General features: G+C 35.5%; 3 protein-coding genes across 4 annotated transcripts; 1 reads left to right on the top strand and 2 right to left on the bottom strand.

Moving 5' to 3' along the window:
* Positions 1–8,004: 8,004 nt before the first annotated feature.
* On the bottom strand, positions 8,005–11,342 carry LOC130432836 (uncharacterized). Its single transcript, XM_056762381.1, has 4 exons — positions 11,164–11,342; positions 9,938–9,966; positions 9,363–9,847; positions 8,005–9,169 (listed from the first exon to the last, which is right to left on the bottom strand). The coding sequence occupies exons 2-4, from the start codon at positions 9,958–9,960 to the stop codon at positions 8,658–8,660; spliced, it is 1,020 nt and encodes a 339-aa protein (XP_056618359.1). The 5' UTR covers positions 9,961–9,966; positions 11,164–11,342; the 3' UTR covers positions 8,005–8,657.
* A 40-nt stretch (positions 11,343–11,382) lies between these two features.
* On the top strand, positions 11,383–19,740 carry LOC130432834 (uncharacterized). The gene is made up of 2 exons (XM_056762378.1): positions 11,383–11,485; positions 14,780–19,740. Exon 2 carries the CDS (start codon positions 14,788–14,790, stop codon positions 16,852–16,854), a length of 2,067 nt encoding a protein of 688 aa, XP_056618356.1. The 5' UTR covers positions 11,383–11,485; positions 14,780–14,787; the 3' UTR covers positions 16,855–19,740.
* Positions 18,283–21,881, bottom strand: LOC130432835 (macrophage mannose receptor 1). 2 transcript variants are annotated; one of them, XM_056762379.1, is made up of 6 exons: positions 21,763–21,881; positions 21,552–21,661; positions 21,042–21,422; positions 20,583–20,918; positions 19,782–19,865; positions 18,283–19,521 (listed from the first exon to the last, which is right to left on the bottom strand). In XM_056762379.1, the coding sequence occupies exons 2-6, from the start codon at positions 21,580–21,582 to the stop codon at positions 19,109–19,111; spliced, it is 1,245 nt and encodes a 414-aa protein (XP_056618357.1). In that variant the 5' UTR covers positions 21,583–21,661; positions 21,763–21,881; the 3' UTR covers positions 18,283–19,108. The 2 variants fall into 2 exon arrangements, with proteins under 2 accessions (XP_056618357.1, XP_056618358.1); XM_056762380.1 differs by having other exon boundaries at positions 21,552–21,678; positions 21,763–21,854.
* Between the last annotated feature and the right edge of the window lie 273 nt (positions 21,882–22,154).

A 22,154-nucleotide genomic window follows, 5' to 3' on the forward strand; every position in this document is an offset into this window, starting at 1 on the left:
ATAAGCGATATGTCATACAGTAGCAGTAGTATAATAGGTGCTTATACAAAGTTAGCTAGACCACTACCTGTTGAGAGAAAGAGAGAGGGTTAGTGTTTTTGTTTTCTTTTTTTTCCTCATTTGTCTGTCAAGTATTCACAGAAGAGATGGGTTTTAAATAGTTTTTTTAATGTTCTGAGAGATGTGGTTGACCTGACCGAGTTAGGAATTATGTTCCACCAGGAAGGAGTTGTGAAGGAGAATGAGCGGGAAAGGGATTTACTCCCCTTATGAGAAGGCAAAACAAGAGGCCGCTGGTTTGCTGAACGCAGGATCCTTGATGTGGTGTAGGATTGTAGGAGGGTGTGAAAGTATGTCGGTGCAGATCCAGTGATAGTCCTGTAGGCGAGCATTAGTGACATGAATCTAATACAGGCTTCAACCGGTAGCCAGTAGCGAGAGATGAAAGGGGGTGTCATATGAGCCTTTGTGGGCATGCTACTGCGTTCTGAACCAGCTGGAGTGGTTTAATAGCCTTTGCAGGAAGACCAGCAAGGAGAGCATTGCAGTGGTCCAACCTTGAGATTACCAGGGCCTGGACAAGGAGTTGTGCCGCATGCTCAGTGAAATAGGGTCTAACCTTTATAATATGAATAAGGCATATTGGCATGACCGCATTGTCTTTGCAATGTGATCATTCAAAGACAGCTGTTCATCAAATATGACTCTGAGGTTCCTGGCTGTTTTGGAAGGAGTGATCGTGGTATTGCCAAGTTGGATGGTGAGATTGTGTTGCACCGTGGGGTGTGCCGGAAATGCGATTAGTTCTGTCTTGGCAGGGCTTTCATCCAAACTGAGATTTCTTCTAGGCAGGCTGTAATGCGAGCTGCTACAGTGGTATCGTTTCGGTGAAATGAGATGTAGATCTGGGTGTCATCAGCATAACAGTGATACGAGAAGCCTAGTGCCCATATGATGGGTCCTAAGGATGTTGTGTAGATTGTGAGCCTCTCCATGACACCCTGAAGGATCTGCCGGGGAGGTTGGATTTGAGCAAGCGGAGTGGAGAGCCTGAGATTCCTAGAGATGAAAGGGTTGCTAGCAGTATCTGGTGATTGACAGTGTCAAACGCTGCAGATAGGTCAAGCAGAATCAGGAACGAGGACTTAGATTCCACCTTGGCCAGCCGCAGTGCTTCCTTGATCGATAGCAGTGGAATCACGAAGACATTGTTGATATTTAGCTCTGATAGGGTTGTGTATAAAGCTCCTTGATGAAATGAAAACATGAAGACATGAGTGTCTCCCAATTTCTTTTAATGTAAAAGTATGCAAAAAACACTTCATGGTCGGAATTATATACCCTTAACGCTGACACTCAGAAGAGTTTTAGAGTGGTAATTATTCTTTCAGAGCTTTACCTTTTATTTTTGAATATGACCTCATAACTGGCTACGGACATGATCAGTGCTCCCCCTTCAAAAATCTTGGTGATATATAAATATTGTATAATAAGTGTTGTTGTATTTACAGAAAACATCCTTTATGATATAATGAACAACACTATTGACCACTTCACTAGATGCAAAAACTGATCCTTCCATTTTAATTTTAATTAATATTTTATACAGATATCGATCTTTGATTTATCTATGAAAATTTTGAGTTGGTTTGGTTTGGTATTTTGTTCAAATGTATGTGTAGTTTAAAAAACTGAAATAAATTATTCTGGACCAGCTTTGAACCAGCATTGTTTACATCATTAAAAGTGGTCTATAGTGTGAGGTTAGTGTGAAATTGTGTGTGAAAGTGATGCTGGGATAGGCTTCATCCCTCCTGCGACCCTGTGAAGAAAGGGTCAGTTTAGAGGATGAATGGATAATGATCAAATAATGTTTGCACGGTCGCAGGAGTCTACTTTACTCATATTTTAATTTTACAGAAATTATCCTAAAATATTATTTGTTGTATTAATTTAATTAATATTTTAAAGTAGCTTTTATTTTTAGACCTGTAGTTCTTATGTTAATTTTTGTTAAAGTTGTAGAAATTTTGGTATATGCTTTGGTCGTTGTATAATTATTTTTTTATTTTCTATGTTGCTATATAACATTAATTGATGTTTTTGTTTTGTTATATTTTAGTTTTTGTTTACTGTTACAATTTTTGTGCTTTATACTTATTTCAGATATTTCTTAATATAAGTTCTTCCAATTATTTTAGGTCAACATTTTACAGTATTTGATATCAATGAACAGTGACGATTTCAAAGTTTTAATTTTAGTAACCTTTACTTCTGACTCTCCTCTCTGTGGAGGAAATCTTAAGTAACAAGTGTTCACATTACGCAATTCCTGTGTGTGTGTGTGTGTGTGTGTGTGTGTAACAGAGTTGACAGTGTGTCTAACTTTAATTAGTTTGGTCAGTGGGTCTGTTGTGCTTTGACTAGGTTATTTACATTTTTTCGATAGTATTTCCCTCATCTTTTAAACAAATAGTCCTTGAACTCTTTCTAGTTAAACATTCCCAAAATTGTTAACAAATCAAAACAAAACGATTAAAAGTCAAAACCTGAAGAAAGAAATCCTACTGCAATTTTCATTATATATTATACAATTTAAAATCAATTTTTAATTCTGTTGTATAATTTAAAAATTACATATTATATAATTTACAGTTTTAAAGGATCATGATGCTCATCCAGTAACAAGATGTTACTCTACTACAATATTTTATTGAACTCTAAGGATGAGATGAGATTGAAGAAAAATGCTTCAGGAATTTCAGTATGATATTACTTGATTTCTAGATTATTCTTATTTAGTCCCAAGATCTAGATAAACTTTCAAATTATACAGATATGACAAATTCTTTAAGGCATTTAGTATGCTGCCCTTTAGGTTATAAAGAAAAAAATAATTCCAGATTGATGACAGTGGCCATCCAGAGGCATGATGTCCATCCACAACTCCTGCACTATGATCAAGAAGACACAAGAATTGCGTTTGGACAATCAGTCTCTGGTTGCCAGGTTGTAGAGAACAGAAGATATGGAGGTTTGATAGAAGAGTCCAACTCAATCCACTGCTAGAATCAAGAATGAACTGAAAGCATCTTCTGAAAAAAAGAGAGTGAATCATTTTTCGGTTGATTCAGATTCTTCTGTAAAAAGTTATTCCCAGACTGTATAGACTTCAGTAGGATTTGATATATAACTAGAAATGTACCTTAAGATTATGTATTATATCAGTCAGAGTTAAACATCAATTCACATCAAAACATTGTAAAATAAAATGAGAATAAGACTGAATCAAGTGTATTTCTCTCTAAAATCATTGACTATGATATACTATGCACAGACAGACAAAATCTAAACTATTGACTGAAGACAATTTAAAAAGAAAGTTAAATTACAGTTAAATAAATCTTTATGCTGAAATTCCCATAGCACAGTTTGCTTTCCATCTTACCTGTAGCTACGCTGTTCTATTTCTTAACCCACAAACTTCAAATGTTATGGATAAATCCACAGAGGAGTGTTCTGGTCAGCGTCCTGCTCAGTCTGTCGGTATCTGTGTGTGTGTCCACACCTTCCTCTGCCTTTCCTTCTATCCATCTCATTACATGCAGCAGTGGGGTTGCCTAAGAGACCAGGCCTGAAAAGAGAACATCTCTCCTACTACAATACACGGAGAAAGTGACAGAGGATGGGGGGCGGGGGATTGAGAGAGATGGAGAAAGAGTGAGAGAAGTACAGATGACAGGTGGATGGATTCAAGAATAACTGCAACTACTTGTGTGACTATGCCCCAGATAGTCAATCTGTTCAAGAGTGTGTTTCAAGCACTCGAGTCGGACTTATAAAATGTTTTTTGATGATTTGCTCAAGAAACTGGACTTTTTACAGACTTTATCTTTAAGTCGTGCATGTAGTTAAAAAATAAGCAACTCTATCATTTTCAAAAAATGCTCAAAAATAGCAAGAAATGCAAGCAAGAAACGCAAGCAAAAGAAACGCAACATTTGTAAATTACTTAACTGCCCCTTATTTCGTTTGTTTGTGTGTTTTACTCTGAGCTCAGTTCGGCCTTCTCTGACATTGTTTTAGGAGCTTTTTCACAAGACTGTGATGATGCGTTCAACGTTCATTAGCATCGTAAATCCACTAAAGATTTTATATTTTATATACTTAAGTATTTACTTAAGTAAATATACTTTGCATTAAATTACCTTTGCATCAAATTACAAAAATAATTGTTAACGCTTAATGTGAGGGCGTCTAAGTCAAGGAATATTTGACAGGATTCTCTCTTTTGACTGCCATTATCACTCACTCTATTTTTTTTCATTTAGTTAAAAGTAGTGAAAACTCTATTGTTGAGTTTGCTATTTGAGCAAATGAGAATGCAAAAATTACATTTGTGTTATAGTCTCCCATTCACCCCTACAGAAGTTTACCCAACTATGACTATTTCGCTGTTGAGAAACCGAAAAAGGTCCATTAGATAAAACGGACAAATAAATAATTTTAGATTTTGTTATCGCCTGTTTGGGGTAATTTTTTAATTATTGAACCAATATTATTATTATTTTCATCGTCAATTCTTCATTCCCTAACACTTTTGGAAACTACTGCTGTAATAACAGGACTCTTTTGGCATTAGTGATGCTTGATGTGCAAAATCAAAACGCTTCCCTTATAGGAATACCATGTGGTACCACTGACCACTGTGTTACCGTGACAACCTCCACACAAAAGGGTGTGGCGTGGGAAAGGCTCTTTGAGGTCAGGAGTGAGGGTCATGAGGTCAGGGATCACCAGCAGCTGGACAACACACAAGAGGAGAGGAGGGTGAGAAAGGAACAGGGGACGAGGGGAGTGGGGGGATTGCAGCTGCTTCAACAAGACATTAACATTGAACTGCAGAATAATACAGAATATTGATGAGGGTCCATTGAACAGTCTTCAGCTGACAAGGCCAGATCTGCAGAAAAACCCGCTAATGTGTAACGGTTCATGTGATTCTGCGATTCGGTGACATCTGCTTCAGGCTCCTATAGGTATTAAGGAACTTTGCATGCGATTCAGGCCGGACAGAATGTCCCAGTGGCGCTGGATGAAAAGCGGCGACACAAATCTGTATCCGGGATGTGTGGTGGCAGACTTATACTTGAATACCATGAAATAAATATGTAAAGATTCATTGCAGTTGAGGTGTATATAATGATGACACTTTGGACACTAGCAACATATTCATATTAGAATATCTATTTGATAAACAAGAGAAAAATGCTAAATCTTGTGGTAAAGCAGCTGGTAATAACTGAATCATTTCATAGGAAGATAATATTGGATAATATATAGACAAGAAAAGAATGAAATTACGATTAGTAATACATCAAACAAACAAACAAACAAACAAACAAACAAACAAACAAGACAAACAAAAATGACAACTGTTAACCAACAAATTATTAAAATAAGCAATATTAAATACACAGTAAAAACTACTTATCAGAAAAAATACAATTATAAACACAAAAATTCCAGTGTAAATAAGTAAACAACATAAACAACAAAAATAACAATGATAGTTTTATTGATAACTAGATAAATAGTCAAACTTACATTCAGTGGTGACAAGTAGCGCTTACAGTAAATGTATGCTATAGAGAATGGTTATTTCCATTAGCCTGGTGATAAATAAAATAAATCACAACAATTTAGAAATACGAAAGAAACCAGTATGTGCTTTCTTAATCACATTTGCTGAAAGTAACAATTCATATCTAAAGATTTGCATGTGTATTGTCTGAGAGGTAAAATTCTGACTAGAGAGAACTAACACTGTTGTATTTCACTACTTATTTTTCTATCGTTAAATCTATTTATTAGATATGCTGATTGTTGGATTATTGAGTGATATCTGCCAATGCTGATTATGAAGATTAAGTTAATATTTCTTAACTTTCTGAATGTTTTTTATTCATATAATGTCTATTACTATTAAACATCGAAATGGTGATTTTGTTTAAAAAAAAAAAAAAAAATTGATCGACTGGATATATCGGCCCTGATCATCAGCCGATAGTGTGAACAATTGCTTTTAACAACTGTTTCCGATTATTGGCCGGTATATCGGCCCATCTCCATTATTTATTTATTAAATTATAAATTCATTTTATAAAGTATGAAATTGTATACATTATTTCCATACTTTCCCATTCTACTTAACTTGTATTACTATCCTTAAGTAGTATACTGTTGTTTCATGATTTTACACTGAGTCTATATTGCGTTCACACACTTTTAGGAAAAAAGTACTATGAAGGTACAGTTTTATTCCTATGAGAACAAAACATTAAAATGGGTACTTAGGATGTAATCAGTGTTGGGTAAGTTACTCTGAAAAAGTAATTAATTACTAGTTACTCATTACATATTCAATAGTGTAATTAGATTACTGTCCAAATTACTCTGTCCAAAAAGTATTTAGTTACTCATTACTAATTACTTTCTATATCCTACATCAACCTTGATTAGTTAAGTGATTCAAGGATAGACATGAAATAATATAACAATTAATAATAAATAATATTATTAACTGACCAAAGTCTTACAAAGGTGATAATTATACATTAAATCACAGATTTAAAGTAAAGTAAGACTTGATGTCAATTACACTATTGCACACGCATATATTTCACAAAGTATTTAGTTTAATTACATCAAAAGAAACTGTAATTAAATTACAGAAAACATATGAGTAATCCCTTACTTTACTTTTTCAAGGGAAAAGTAATTAAATTACAGTAACTAATTACTTAGTAACTAATTACACCCAACACTGGATATAATTATGTACCCCAAAATTTGTACCAAACTTGTTATGTTTTTTTATCTGTAAAGGGGGAGTACAGTCCAGATAAGGAATGTCTCAATCTCAGGGTTTTTAATGTTATCATGAGACATTGCTGTTAAAGCAGTATAAATCTCCACTGTCTTGAATACACCTTCTGAATGTGTTTCTAGTGAGATGAAGTCAGACTGAAAATTATATAAATATAATACAGTATAGCCTAAATATATCCGTATATATCTATATTGTATATTTATTGAAGACTGAATGAAGTTAATTTTAACCTTGTTTTAAATGCATGGACTATTTTCTACCCACTATTGGCCCCATCTTTATCTGCCTCATGGTAAAGTAGGAATATTACCTATGCCTGTCATTGAGTAACATTCAAAGTTTTCCTGACAAAGTGAGATAAAGTGCAAAAAGTGCAAGTGAATCTTAAATCTTGGATCTGTAGGGCCATTGTTGGGATAGTCATAGTTAAATCTATCATTTCTGTGTAGCTTGACAGGATAATATTAGTACTTTTATTTCTGCATCCTGTTGATCTATTTCAAAAAGAAACTTAAAGAACTATTATTTTGTTCTGGGCAATGATGGTCTGAGGTACCAACCGCTGCTTGCTCTTCAGAGCGGTGTGAAGGTGAGGTCAGCCGAGCTAAGGTCAGGTTGACTGGTTGTGAGGCTGTTCCAGGGGGTCAAGGGGAATCGGCCAAAAGAGCAGCTAAGAGGGCAATAGCAATATGCAAATGAATGGTGAATTGGTTCATTTGGCTGCTGATTTACATTCCCATATGTCCTCCAAGAGAACTTGCATTGTCCAAAAGCAATCGGATTTCTATGAAAATGTCCATACGAAATCCTGAATGCGTCTTTTACTGAGTTTTAAAAGACAATAAAGTGCTGGTGGGACGAGATGATCAGTGGGAAATGATCAGTGAAAAACAATGGTCTAGAATCACCTAATCCTGGTTGAAAGATTAAACATTAAATAACCTTAAACTTTCTGAAATTTAAAGATTTCTGAAATCTGATTGGTTGATTTGAATGCTGTTCCGGGGTCAACATGATGTTGTCCTAAGGACATCCACCACTTGGCAAGAACAGGAGAGGCAACTTGGCAAAAACAGGAGAGCCATATGCAAATAAACATCCAGTCCTACATTTTATTCACAGCTGCTTTATTAGAACTGTGAAAAGACAAACATGATTTCATTTGAAATGTACTTTTCTCTGTATATATTCTTATAAGCCTTTAGATCAAATGAAATTGAAAATATTTTAATAAAGATTGCATTTTCAAAGTCCAATATTGTTCATCAAAACAGTCATTTAGAAATACTAAGTTTGTTTTATCTATCCACTATACATATTGTATTTGACTTTTGATGTGATATTCTGTAATAGAGACTCATGTAAGCTCTTTCTATTTAAACCGATATCCCTTTCACTTCATGTTAACCCCTCTCTGTCTTTTTAAAGTTTCATATTACTGCTATTACTTTTGAAAGGATTTTTACAATATGCAATACAATGAGTGAAAAAATATTACAGGACAAAACAAATCTCAACTAATATCTAGATTTCTATAATAAAAAGCTATAAAAATAACTTAGACTTTACACTGAGATTTGGCATAACAGAGTGGTTTAAAAGTATTTAAGTAATAAATTGAACAAAATAGGTGCTTGTTATTTGAGTTGCTGTGTAATGTAAATATAAAATGTACTGAAGTAATATAAGTCAGTTGTGTGAAGTGAAATGGTGTTATATGGTTGGTAATATAAAAATGATTGTTATAAAAATAGATGGAGATCTTTCAGTAATAGCCAACATATTCAGAATGGTCAGGTGTTGTGCATAAAGCCTTCAGTCCTCTAATATTCTTACTCAAAGTATTTATAAGAGCCGGTACATTCTGACCATTGAGGAGCTGATTATTTGCAATAGTTATTACTGCATTCCCAACATCTTGAATAATCTTGATCACAGGCTCCCAGTAAATGCAACCTCCAGTGTGAGTCTGCATTACATTGACCCGCCCACTTAGAATGTTCATGTGGAAGACAGCTGGCCTGAAATTGTGCTGAATTTCACCTATGACCACTAGGCGCTGCTGCAGCCATTCAATATTGCTCTGAACATTACTGAGCATCTGGTTGGTCCGCTCAATCTCATTCTGTGTTTTGGAGATTCTGCTCCTGTAGTCTTTAATATTTTTTGTGTGCTTCCACACTTGAGACGTGCACTCTTCCACCTCGTTTTTAGCATTTACGATGGCGTTTTCAGCCTTGACAATTGTTTCTAATCCGTCACACAATATCGGTGGGCCTAAAAGAAAACAAGACATCTTTGAAAAACAAACAAATGTTTAAATTCAAGTTTTAAGGTGGGTAGATGTGTTTCATAATGTGATGTGTAAGCCTGTTTGATGTCATCTTCTGATGATATGTGATGGATGGCGCTGATTTGATTGATTGAATTTGACAAAAGTTGCATAAAATAAAAAAGGGGGGTCTCTTACCAGCAAACCACCCAACAACTGGTACTGCAGTAATGACGGCCCCTGCAATTGCCACCAATTTACCACTGGTCTTCAACTCTTCCATTTTTTCTAGCTCATATTCTGCCGCCTCTTGGTTTCTTTCTGCTTGCTTCACAGCTGCATTAGAAGCGTTTAATGACTCTTCAGCAGACGTCATCCTTCTGTGTAATGTTTCAATGGTCAGGCTTTTCTCTTGCTTCTCTTGCTGAACGTGTTGCTGCTCTTTTGTAAGTCGTACCATGCTTTCGTCCAAATCTGTCAGTTTTCCTTTCAGTAATCTCTCTGACTCCTTCAAGCACCGATCGGCGTGCTCGATGTGTCTCTTGATTTGTTGAAAATTGGAGCACATGTCAGTGACTGGATCTACATGTGCGTTAAAGAGGGATGTGCACATGTTACTGAGAGACCAAATACCCTCTTGCATGAGCCTAGTTATGGCCTCCATAGACTGCAAGTCATTCGCACTGAAAGTTCAAATTTTGCTGGCATTAATATGACATATTTTGTATCATTGTTAACTTGTAATCATATAATATATGCACGTAATAACTTACCTGGATAAGTAGTACTGGCTCATTTTGACCTGTTATACAGAAATACAACAGAGGCTTATATTATATTCGTGACTGTGGCAGAGAACTGTCTGCATGAAAACAAATTGTCCCTGATTATGGTCCCTGACATGCTGAAAAAGTGTTATCCTATTTAACAGATTTTCTGAGGAAAGATACAATCAAAAAGGTAATCTGACAACTGTTAAATTACAGAAAACATATTTCTGTCGCCCCTGCAAATTTACAAGAAAAACAGAGAAAACCATACTTTTACAGGGAAAACTGTTATTTTATGGAATATTTCTGGTGCCCCAGCTGCTGGAAAATGTCCAAGTTTTTTTTTCTTTTTTACAGTGTCTACATCTAATCTTGATTTGTTTAAAATTGAGTTGAGGAAAGCCATATCAAAGATGAAATCAAAATGAAAAATAATGCTTGAAATCAAATCCACTACTTAAAAGATACAATCAAAAAGGTAATTTGACAACCGTTAAATTACAGAAAACAGGAAAAAAAAACAGTTTTTATAGTATATTTCTGGCGCCCCTGCAAAATTACAAGAAAAACAGAGAAAATGTTTTACTTTTACAGGGAAAACTGTTATTTATTGGAATATTTCTGGTGCCCCAGCTGCTAGAAAATGTGTAATCAAAATAAAGAAGTAGAAGTAAATAAATAAAACAAAAAATTATGCATTACTTGGAAATTGTCTCTTTAGAATCTTCTGAGCTGTCAGTAAGATTATAATTTAAGTATTTTTAACTCTTTCATCATACGTCACTTCTTTAAACTTTATTTATACAGTGTATTAAACTTCTAATAAAAGTAAAATCTGTCTGCAATTTACATGATGTTCCATCTCATGTCACAGCACGTGGTTTTGAACACAACATGGAGTTAGCTTAAGCTCTGATAGCACAAGCAGGTCTATAAGATGTCTGCTGAAGATCTGGAGATCTGAAGACATTTGCTGCATCTACAATGTCTCTTTAACGTGTTTTAAAAGAAGTTTTAAATACATTCTAAATCATAAACATCTTACAGATATCTTCCAAATATCTGTATGACATCTGACAGGAGATGTCTCAAAACAATCCAAAAATACATCTTGCAGGTGTTAATGCAGACATCAGATAGATGTCTCAGAGATTAACTGTATGTGTGCTATTAGAGCAACCGTGATCTATTAAATTGTGTAAATGGCAAAATATCAAAACAAGCCTTACCGTGTCCTTACTGTGTCCAAAACTGAGAGAAGCCAAAGTTAAATTCTATATAATGAACAAAGCTCTCTGTGCTTTCATTCTTGAAATCACCGAACCAGTCTTAAAGCCCTCAAGTTATGCTTATGTTACAGTCAGAATTTCGCTCGATGACAAACAGCTCCGCTGCGCTGTATTTATGCCTGACCTCTAGCTGAACTACTTTCCGTTACAAACAGAACACAGGGGCGCGGACACCACATGAAACTCTCTTACCACGTCTTACCACTTTAAAACAGCATCTCAACAGACCCTATCCCTGAGACATCTCTCGAACTTAAACAAGGTAATGCAACTGCATTTATATTTGCACAAATTAAAAATACACATTGTATTTTCTGCTCGCTAGCTAGTAGATTCAAGTCAATTTATGGCAGAAACATTCAAGACTTATGTAGAAAAAATCCCAATCCTGAGTGCTTTTATAAAAATGTCGCTCTGTGACTGTCTGTGAACATCGGCATGTACAGTATGTAAATGTTTATTAGTCTGTCATTTTAAATGTACAGACCTGGAGTTTTAAGTCTCACAGATAACATGTGAAAACAGCTTTTTACCGTTGTGATTTACCGTTTTCTCACTGTGATAGGATCCTTCATGATGTCAGATTCCGTGAAAATCTGATTTTGATATGTTTAAAATTGAGTTGAGGTCAAAGATTAAAATCTAAATTTAAAAAAATGCTTGAAATCAAACTTTAGTGCTCATTTTCTCAGAATTATGAGACTTTAGCCAGGATTTTGACAGGATCACAGGAAGAACATGATGTATTCTCTCTCTCTCTCCATTTTTTAAAAGAAAGCATTTCAGCTGGCGGCCTCAGCTGAAAACGTGTGCCATGTTTTGTAGTCCTTGTAGTTTTTAGTGTTAATTAGTTCCTCCAGATGTGTCTGGTTATCTTGTTAGTTTCTATGTTTTTAAACCCCTGTGTTTCCTTTGTCTGGGTTGAGTCGATGTATTGGGTTAATCTGGCTCTTGTCCTGTTAGAGCTTTTGTTATGTTTCTTGTTCTTAGTTTGCCATGGGGATTACGCATTCTTTGTTTAGATCTTTATTTTGTCATCATTTAATAAAATTCATAATTTACTACAAACGGATCCGTAAACCTTAATCGGATAATCCGTCAAACCCTCTACGTTACAGGTTATTGTCTCTTAATGCTGATGTAGTTAAATGGACAAAGCTCTTCTTAAAATCCCTGTTACATGTTATTTTCATGCTACTATATGTTCAAACACCCCCCAGGATAGCTCAGAAAAACTAAACAAAGATCAGTGATTTAGGTTTTAATGTTTCCTTTTATTCATTTAAATAGTGACAAAACAGAATTGTCATGTCATTTCGTAAATCACATCGAGTTTTCTCTGAAATTCCAAAATCCACCTCCCATTTCATTTTGGAATATGTGTTTCTGGCACTGTAATATCTAGACATATCAATACAATTGATATGTATCCAGCTGTAGACATAAAGTTTGCCGAGATGCAAACAGACACCGTACAGTAGCAATGGCATTAAACTCTCTGTATGTTCTCTCACAAGAAGAATCTCTTGGCAAGTAAAGTGTCTTTTTAAAAATGATAAATACATGAAAATATTTCCGCAATAATTGTTATAAGTTTTGAAAAGAGCAGGTTTTTTTTTGGCTTAACAGTTTGATAGAACTAGTCTTAGTACAGTTGAGTTTTTGTTCATAATATTGGTATCATGAGCAACAGCCCCGGCTCATGAGATAAGAGCCTGCCAGATGAAATGCTTTCTTTTAAAAATTGGCAAGCATTTGGCCTTAACTACATTTGCATTCCAGCCTATGAAAGCACGTTCAGCAAGTAACCCTTGATGGAGCTGCCGAATATCACACGATAATGTCATGGTTTCACCCCAGGGCTCCATTTTGGTGTCTATTCTGTTCTCACTGTATATGTTTCACTTAGGACATATGTTTAGGATTTTTTTAATTCATTGCCACGCTGATGACACGCAAATTTATTCCCTTTTAAATGAAAGATATTGGCTCTCAAGCACCACTACTGCAGTGCCTTGAGGAAATCAAGGACTGGATGTCAATAAATGTCCCTAATTTTAATGAAAACAAAATGGAAGTTATGCTGTTTAAACAGGGAGGTACCTGTGAGTCATTAGATTTGTACCTTGGTGAATTATACCAGTTGTGAAGCCCTATGTTAAAAATGTAGGTGTTATTAAGGATTGTGATTTGAAACTAGACAAACAGATTAACGGTATACTTTAATCTAGTTTTTTCCAAATGAGACAACTCACCAAGGAAAAATCTTTCCTCATCTGGACTACTGTGATAGTTTCTATATAGGCAATAGTCAGGCTTCTATTTCGTTCAATTAAATCGCTTAATGGTTTAGCACCTAAATATTTTTCCGACTTAATTAAGCTATATGCTCCGCTAAGAGCACTTAGGTCTGCTGACAATTTGCTTTTGGCTGTCCCTTCGAGGTAAAGTAGAAGCAGAGGTGTAAAGTACTTAAGTAAGTTTGCTTGATTATTCTCCTTAAGTATTATTTTGGGGGATTTGTACATTACTTGAGTACAATTATAAATGAATACTTGTCCTTTTACTTAATTACATTTTTTAAGAAAAAAAGTAGTTTACACTCAAAAAGTCCAATTTTGGATGAGTTAATGCTCAGGATTATGTTGCGTGCTACGAATAGATGCCTGATGATCGTCACAGAGACTTGGCTTAATAACAATAAACCTGACGAGGCTATTGAATTGAAGGGCCACTCCGTTTATCGAGCTGACAGGACGGCAGCTTGTGGTAAGAGTAAAGGCGGTAGAGTGTGCATCTACAGTATGTTCACAATAATTGGTGCACTGCAACGAATGTCATTGAAACGTTCTGCTCCCAAGATTTGGAATATATTTGGAATATTTGGCCGTAAAATGGATGCTGTTCTACATGCCAAGGGAGTTTTTCTGATTGTATTAGTTTACATACCACCATTGGCTAATGTCAGGACAGCACTGGAGAAATTGCACGAAATCATAGAATGAAATCCTAAAGGGACTAACTGTTAATTTCATGCATTATTATCGTCCAGCTCATAAACGTGAAAGCACTAATAAAGCACATTTCAAAATTATATACTTACATAAAAAATTGACATTCATTTTTTTTGTAGAAATAAAGAAAATGAAATGTATTAACATGACATGGATTAACCACTAGATGCCTTGATGGTCTCATCAGCAGTTTTTTTATATCAATTTTTGGGCATTCTTTTAATAGGTTTCACATTTTTATACATATATTATATAATATATTTCAAATAGATACTGAAAATATTTAGTGTTTGCTTATAAACTATATTGCATAAAAAAGTTAATGCAATGCATATTTTCCTTGAAAAGAATACCCCTTAAAACATAATCCAAATACTTTACATTAACCCCTAATGTTTTATGCTCAGCCCCTGATGGTTTTATATCCTAGATACGCCCCTGATGGTGGAAAAGCGTTTTAGAAGGGACACAACAATATTTTTATGAAATATCCTAAAATCAATTTTGATGAAATATCCTAAATTCTTTTTTGTTTTGAACAGAAACAGAGATGGATCCTATCATTTCGAGTACCCAACGCATTACCACTGCCGAGGACATGAGGAACCAAACCGAACTGCTGTCCTACTCTAACTGGGAAAAGTATTTGACTCCAGCACCAATGTCCATAGCTATCCTGGGAGAGCTGGTATTCCTATCCTCCAAGACAGATTTCTCTATCAACAAGAATTCCCCAGAAGGTGGTTTCAAATACATGCGATACCCAGAATCCTTCCGAGCTTGCCTCATGCAAGTGTGTAACTCTGGTTGGTGGGCATTTAATGAAGCCCATAAAAACATGGATCAAATTCGTCTCCATACTGCACGAATTCCAGATTACACGAAGAGGGCTGTGAAGATTTTATTCCAAGACAATGACGAGGTCCTTAATGCACATCTTCCAGGTCAGCTGAAAAATATCCAAATCATATCAGAAGAATGTTTTAAACTGTCTGTTGAAACAGAAGACCATTTCAAAACGGTCCTCTATTCTATCCAGGAGCTGTTGACGGCATGTGTGGATTCGAAGAAAGTTTATGGCAATGAGAGGGAGGAGACCAGGAGGAAACTAGAAGCTGCCAAAAGTAGTGAGAATTCAGCACAAGAAACCAAGAGAAGACTTGAGCAGGCAATGAGAGACATTGACAAAGATATCGAGCGAGCTAGAGGGAACTTCCAGAAAGCGGAGCATTCTCTTCCAACTGGGTGGAATTTGATTGGGATGGAGATCGCCGGAGGAATATTCCAGAGTTTCAACACATTGTTAAATGGACTGACATCATTTGTAGCCAACCCAGTGACACACATGTGTGCCGTACCAACACAGGTTGCTGAAACGGTCCAAAACATTAGAAGTCAGGGTCGCAGTAATACGATTGATGACATCATATCATTGAGTAAATCTGCTGAGATTCTTGCATTTGTTAATGCTATAGAAGAAAACATGTTTGTGAATGGCCAAAATGAGATTGACTGGAAGAATCTTTATGATCAGGAGAAGGAGTATACAAAAACTGATTTCATACAACAGCAGTTCGAAAGAATTCTTGGAGATTTAGAGGGAGTCTCAGAATGCCAGGGAAAATCCCAACTTCATGTGGTATGCCAAAAGGGCATTAACATATGCAGGCAGTTGGCATGTTATGCACCGGAAGGTGTATGTGACGAAAACAAATGCTTGAAGATAATAAAGGAGTTCTCAGAATTAAAAAAATCTGCTCGTATTTTTGACAGCAAAAGCAAAGCTTCAACACAATCCCCAGCCGTTTCTCCACAACCTCCAATGATGTTTCAAAAAGCAAACAATAAGGAGTGTGTGAATCCTGCACAACGGGCATCAGAAAATGCACGGTTCCTCATGGAGCAGAACCGAGCTCAGCTAAGCATGTCGATGGAACACCGTGAAAAGTTAATGGAGGCACACAAGCAAAACGAGAAAGATCTAACCGAACTCATCAACACCATGAGAAACTGTGACCTTAAAGAGATTGACTTCAAAACCACCATAGACATGCTGGTCAAAGGTATGGAGGCCATGGGGGAATTGCAGCAGAGGTGGCAGATGATGGTTCAGTTCTTTCAGATGATTTCCAACATTGTAAAAACGAACCTCAGTCCGTGTCTCAAAGATTTTGTCTCAACATCTGCGGACACCAAATGCCTATCCTACAATAACAAGCTCTTATCGAAAGACTTGATCTACGAGCAAGCCTTCCAAGCCTCTAACATCGCCAATCTGGTTCATATGATCTCAGGAACATACACAGAGGTGTCCGACAGGTATCTGATGGAGAGCATCGGTTCACTGAGCGCTCTTATGACCATGGACAGAAGCAGACCAGAATTTCAGGCGGCGCGTCATAGATTTCACGATTCCTGTGAGGCGGCAGAGAAAAACATCTTAAAGTTTGTTCTGAAGAAAAAAGAGGAGTTTGAAAATAAGAGTGTTGCAAGACAACAACGGATTGAGCAGGAGTTGCTGTCCGTTCTGCCCCCTGCTCCTCCAGAGCAAATGGAGAGAATTCATGAGGCTGTTCAAGCTGGATTCATTGAGGATGAAGCAGCATCTTACTACTGATGGGGTATATGGGAGAAAAAGTTAACAGATATGACTATATGATCAAAAGATTACAAAGCTGGAAGAATTAAATAAGTAACTCAGACGTAAGAATTTTGCTTAGTTTCACAGCTTTATTATGGAAGAATTTGTTTTAAAACGGAGGGCAATAGCATAAAGGGTAGATATGGGTTGATTCAGATATAAACATTAACTTTTGCTTATAAGAAAGATTTTGTCAGTTACATATCAGAAGACAATGTTCAAGTAAAACACTTGTAAAGAGGATGTTTGTGAGACAGGAAATGGGTGTGTGAGTACAAGAATGTAAAGGAAAGTAACAGTGGAAAATTACTGAACATAGACAGCGAGACAAAGTAATAAGAGACAAATTTGTGCTTTTTAATATGTACAATTAAACGTAAATGCAATTATACGCGATAAATAATAAAGAGACCATTCTAGATTTTCATTAAATTACGTTTCTAGATGTATTATGGCGATTCCAGTCCAGTGTCAAACACAGTGTCAAACCTCAGGAGTGACAAAGTCATCCAACAGCAATGTGAAAGACTGACAGCATGACAAGACAAATGAAAATTGATCAAAATAAAAGCACAAATAAAATAATTCACATGCTTTTTACATTTCCTAAATACACGTACATAACTGTTGTATTGCTTAAAAGTGAATATGAACTTCTTTGTATTTGAGGTCTGAAATTAGAAACGTTTCTGTTATTTTGACCTCTTTCTCCAGTTTTTATTTTCTGTAAAAACAATATTTTTAAATAGAAACAATCTTATTTTTAAATTTGGAGAAAAGTATTGTTGGTAGTTATACATAGAATAAAAATATATATAATTTTACCCAAACACATACATATAAATAGTAAATTCAGAAAAACTCAAAATAATTTTGAAATGGTCTCTTAATGTTTTCCTTGGCTTTATGTGTACAATATTACAATAGAGTTCTATATTTTATATGCATTTTAAGTGCTTTGGGTGAATGCTGTAGTGTTTGAAGTTCCAAAAATTAGGTCTTCATACTTTTATTTGAACACATTAACAGGATATTAGCAAGTTATAAATATAATATGAAAAAGTTAACAGATATAACTAGATTATTAAAAGATTACAATGTTGGAAGGATTAAATAAGTAACTCAGACGTAAGAATTTTGCTTAGTTTCACAGCTTTATTATGGAAGAATTTGTTTTAAAACGGAGGGCAATAGCATAAAGGGTAGATATGGGTTGATTCAGATATAAACATTAACTTTTGCTTAAAAGAAAGATTTTGTCAATTACATATCAGAAGACAATGTTCAAGTAAACCAAGTGTAAAGAGGATGTTTGTGAGACAGGAAATGGGTGTGTGTGAGTACAAGAATGTAAAGGAAAGTAACAGTGGAAAATTACTGAACATAGACAGCGAGACAAAGTAATAAGAGACAAATTTGTGCTTTTTAATATGTACAATTAAACGTAAAGGCAATTATACGCGATAAATAATAAAGAGACCATTCTAGATTTCATTAAATTACGTTTCTAGATGTATTATGGCCATTCCAGTCCAGTGTCAAACACAGTGTCAAACCTCAGGAGTGACAAAGTCATCCAACAGCAATGTGAAAGACTGACAGCATGACAAGACAAATGAAAATTGATCAAAATAAAAGCACTCATAAAATAATTCACATGCTTTTTACATTTCCTAAATACATGTACATAACTGTTGTATTGCTTAAAAGTGAATATGAACTTCTTTGTATTTGAGGTCTGAAATTAGAAACATTTCTGTTATTTTGACCTCTTTCTCCGGTTTTTATTTTCTGTAAAAACAATATTTTTAAATAGAAACAATCTTATTTTTAATTTTGGAGAAAAGTATTGTTGGTAGTTATACATAGAATAAAAATATATATAATTTTACCCAAACACATACATATAAATAGTAAATTCAGAAAAACTCAAAATAATTTTGAAATGGTCTCTTAATGTTTTCCTTGGCTTTATGTGTACAATATTACAATAGAATTTTATATTTTATGCGCATTTATAGTGCTTGTATTTTAAGTGTTTGAAGTTCCAAAAATTAGGTCTTCAAACTATATTAGCAAGTTATAAATATAATATGAAATAATAAAACCAAACCTTTTAAATAAATCTGATCTCATGATGTTCCCAAAATACTTTTTTATTTTTATTATACTGTATGCATTTTATTGCATATTTTCTATTACATTGTGGCATATCACACCATATAAGCAGCTATACACAACCTGTGTTCTTGTTTTCTATTGTTACACCACTAGCACATGAATTGGCACAAGTATAGCAGATGAAATTAAGCTTATCGCTCCCTGGTCTCCCTACCCAACGGTGCCCCCCGGTGGACTCCATAGCTCCTGACAGTCCACACTCCTCAAAACCATGTGGCCCATGGCCGGGCGCCCAGTTCTGGTAGCAGCCCATTTCTCTGTTGTTTATCCAGAACCAGAAGTGAAAATTGCACGTGTAACGAAGACCCATCCATACGTAAGAGGTGTTGGACTCGGTGGCCTTTCTTGCTGTCCGGTCCTGAGGCTCTTGGCTATGAATGGAGACCAGGTCCACATGGTGTTTTCTGCAGTAACTCACAGCTTCCATCCATGTCAGGTTCTCCTTGACCAGAATCAAGTTGTCTGTGTGACAGTTTGCCGAAAAAGTATATTCAATTTATGTTTCTATTAACAACAAACAATTCAGGAAGCATGTGTTTGCTCTAAAATAGCATTTTTCAGGCTTGCACTGTAACAGTCTGAAATGCATTTATTATAAACTCTGGCTGTATAACATGTACGTTGTTCTATATCAATCAATATGGTGTGCAATGTTTTTTAATAAACTGGCTTTTTATTGCATTTTTTTTGTCTTCAGGATGAATGTGGCAAGCATTACATACATGAAGGTGCTGAGGGTGATGTGTTCAGATTCTGACCGCCTGCTGGTAGTGTAACTGGTTCAGTGGTTGGTTGAGATTTCAGATCTTAGTGAAAATAAAATGAGAAAAGATTCAACAATATTTCCTGCTTTACAAAGTAATGTCACATGTGCAAGATTTCAGAAGAGAGATCAATGTCTTGACTGTATTAAAGAAGCTATACAAACAACAATATTATTCACTGATATTATTCTAGTAATAATAATAATAATTTATTATGTTTGTAAACATTTTTAGGAGACATGCTGTTGATTCTTTACAAACATAACTCCTTTACATATCCTAAGCTATGAAATAAAAATAATAAAGCAACAAAATAATATAAAATGAGCATAATATACGGTATATAGAAGGCAGTTTTTTTAATAACGATTATGATTAGATTGGGGTCCTGTCAGTCTATTGCTGCACTCTAGTGTAAGGAGTAGGTAATACACACAAAATCTGGTAAAAAGGTGGCAAAAAAATGCCATAGAACAAACATTTTTGCCTGCTTACATAAGTACAATTTATTATCTAAAGAATTTAAAAAATATGTTTAGTGCAAAAAGGCTCTTTGGACTTCTAAAGTAAAATAAAAATATTTTAAGAGCCTTTTACTAAAATGTCTACTTTGTCATCGCTTCTGTCACTAGTTTTGTTGCACCTTTATGTTAAACATAAGGTAAGGGAGTCAGATTGGGCAAGAACAAAAGACATTGAGCCACGAGCAAGTCTTAACAGAATTTGAAGGCTGCTTATGTGGTAGATATAAATCCTTACCACCATGACATATGAAGGGCAGAGAGACATTACATGAGACCTCATTCCATCTCCCTGATTGGTTCACCATCACTGAAGCACAGTCCAGGCCTTTGCTCACACTGTTCGACTGACTGGAGTTCCAGAAACGGAAGGACGTGTTGCTCTGATTCGACCATGACCAAGAGTCTTTAAATAGTCCAATCCACACTTCTTTCTTGGCGGTGTTCTTGATATCCTGATTTTCTGAAGAGACCTTGGGACAGGCGAGGTCTGTGTGGAAGGTTCTGCAATATTCTTGGGCCTCCCTCCAGGACTTGTTTTCCTCAATCAAAATATACTTTTCAGTGGCTGTTGCTACAGACAAATGACACCAGAAATCAAAGGTTTAGATGTGTTACATCACATATGGTACAATGTTAAACTGGTTTTATTTCTTTTAGAAATCAGTTACAGTGACAAATGAATACGGTGACTTACCATTAAAGCAAACAAACTGTCTCTGTGAATCACAGCTATCATTAATCCACTTCCCATTGTTTTCCATTACGGCACAGCCCTCGTGATTTCCATCTGAAATTGTTGGTTTCCAGTTTTCAAAAACTGAACCCCCTCCACTGAAGAAACCATCTGTCACTGAGCAATGCCATTTGAACACTTGACTTCTATAAAGTCCAATATACATATCTTGTGACACATCAGATATGTTTTTGTGCAAGCTGTTCATCTCATCTCTATTATTTACAGTTGCCAGATCTGTGTACATCGCCTGGCAGAAACTCTGAGCCTCAGTCCAGTTCTTATTTACGTTTATGAAGTGATATTCCCTATACATTTGGCTTGAAGTGCAGGAGAGGACTCCTAAAAAGACACAAGATCACATCATGAAGTTTAACTTCAACTCTAAAGTATAAATCATATAATAAATCACAAATCGTACACACACATAAACTGAAAGATGTATACACAAGTCTCTTTTTGCACACTTACCAAAGAGAATGAAGAGAAAGAAGAGCATCATGTTCTATTTTCATGAACAACACTGAGAACGGTGTGTGGCTTTAAGCAAACTAACATGGTCTGTTCTGCCTCCTTTTCTCCTTCAAAAATACACATCCTTCAACAAATCAGCCATAGCATAACAACATTACATTTGATAGCTTTTTGATTGTTAAAATAAAAAGAATCTACAAGTACTTACCGTCTCTAAAATGATCCTACACCTGTCTTGCGTGACCAAAGTCTAACTATTTTAAACGTGGTTTACTTCAAGAAAGTTGCTTAACCTGTTTGGAAAAGCTGCAATTAAAACCTTCCTGTGCACAGTATTTCATCAGATCAGCTTTCATGCGGTGAATGTGCGCACTGGCTACATATTTCCAAAGAATTGGAAGTTATGAGTTATGAGGTTACCTTGACACCTGAAAATGACAATGCATTTGTCGTTCATTCAGGCATTTAGTGTAAGAATGAGGGTGAGCAGGTCATGTTGCAGATCAAACTAATGGAAATGTCACACTGGAAAAGTGTGCTGTGTTTGTGGTCTTTAATCTGCCTATAAAAAGTCTTAAAACACTTTGCTTTTAAAATCAC

The sequence above is a fragment of the Triplophysa dalaica genome, chromosome 12, assembly GCF_015846415.1.
Source record: "Triplophysa dalaica isolate WHDGS20190420 chromosome 12, ASM1584641v1, whole genome shotgun sequence".
Lineage (NCBI taxonomy): Eukaryota > Metazoa > Chordata > Actinopteri > Cypriniformes > Nemacheilidae > Triplophysa > Triplophysa dalaica.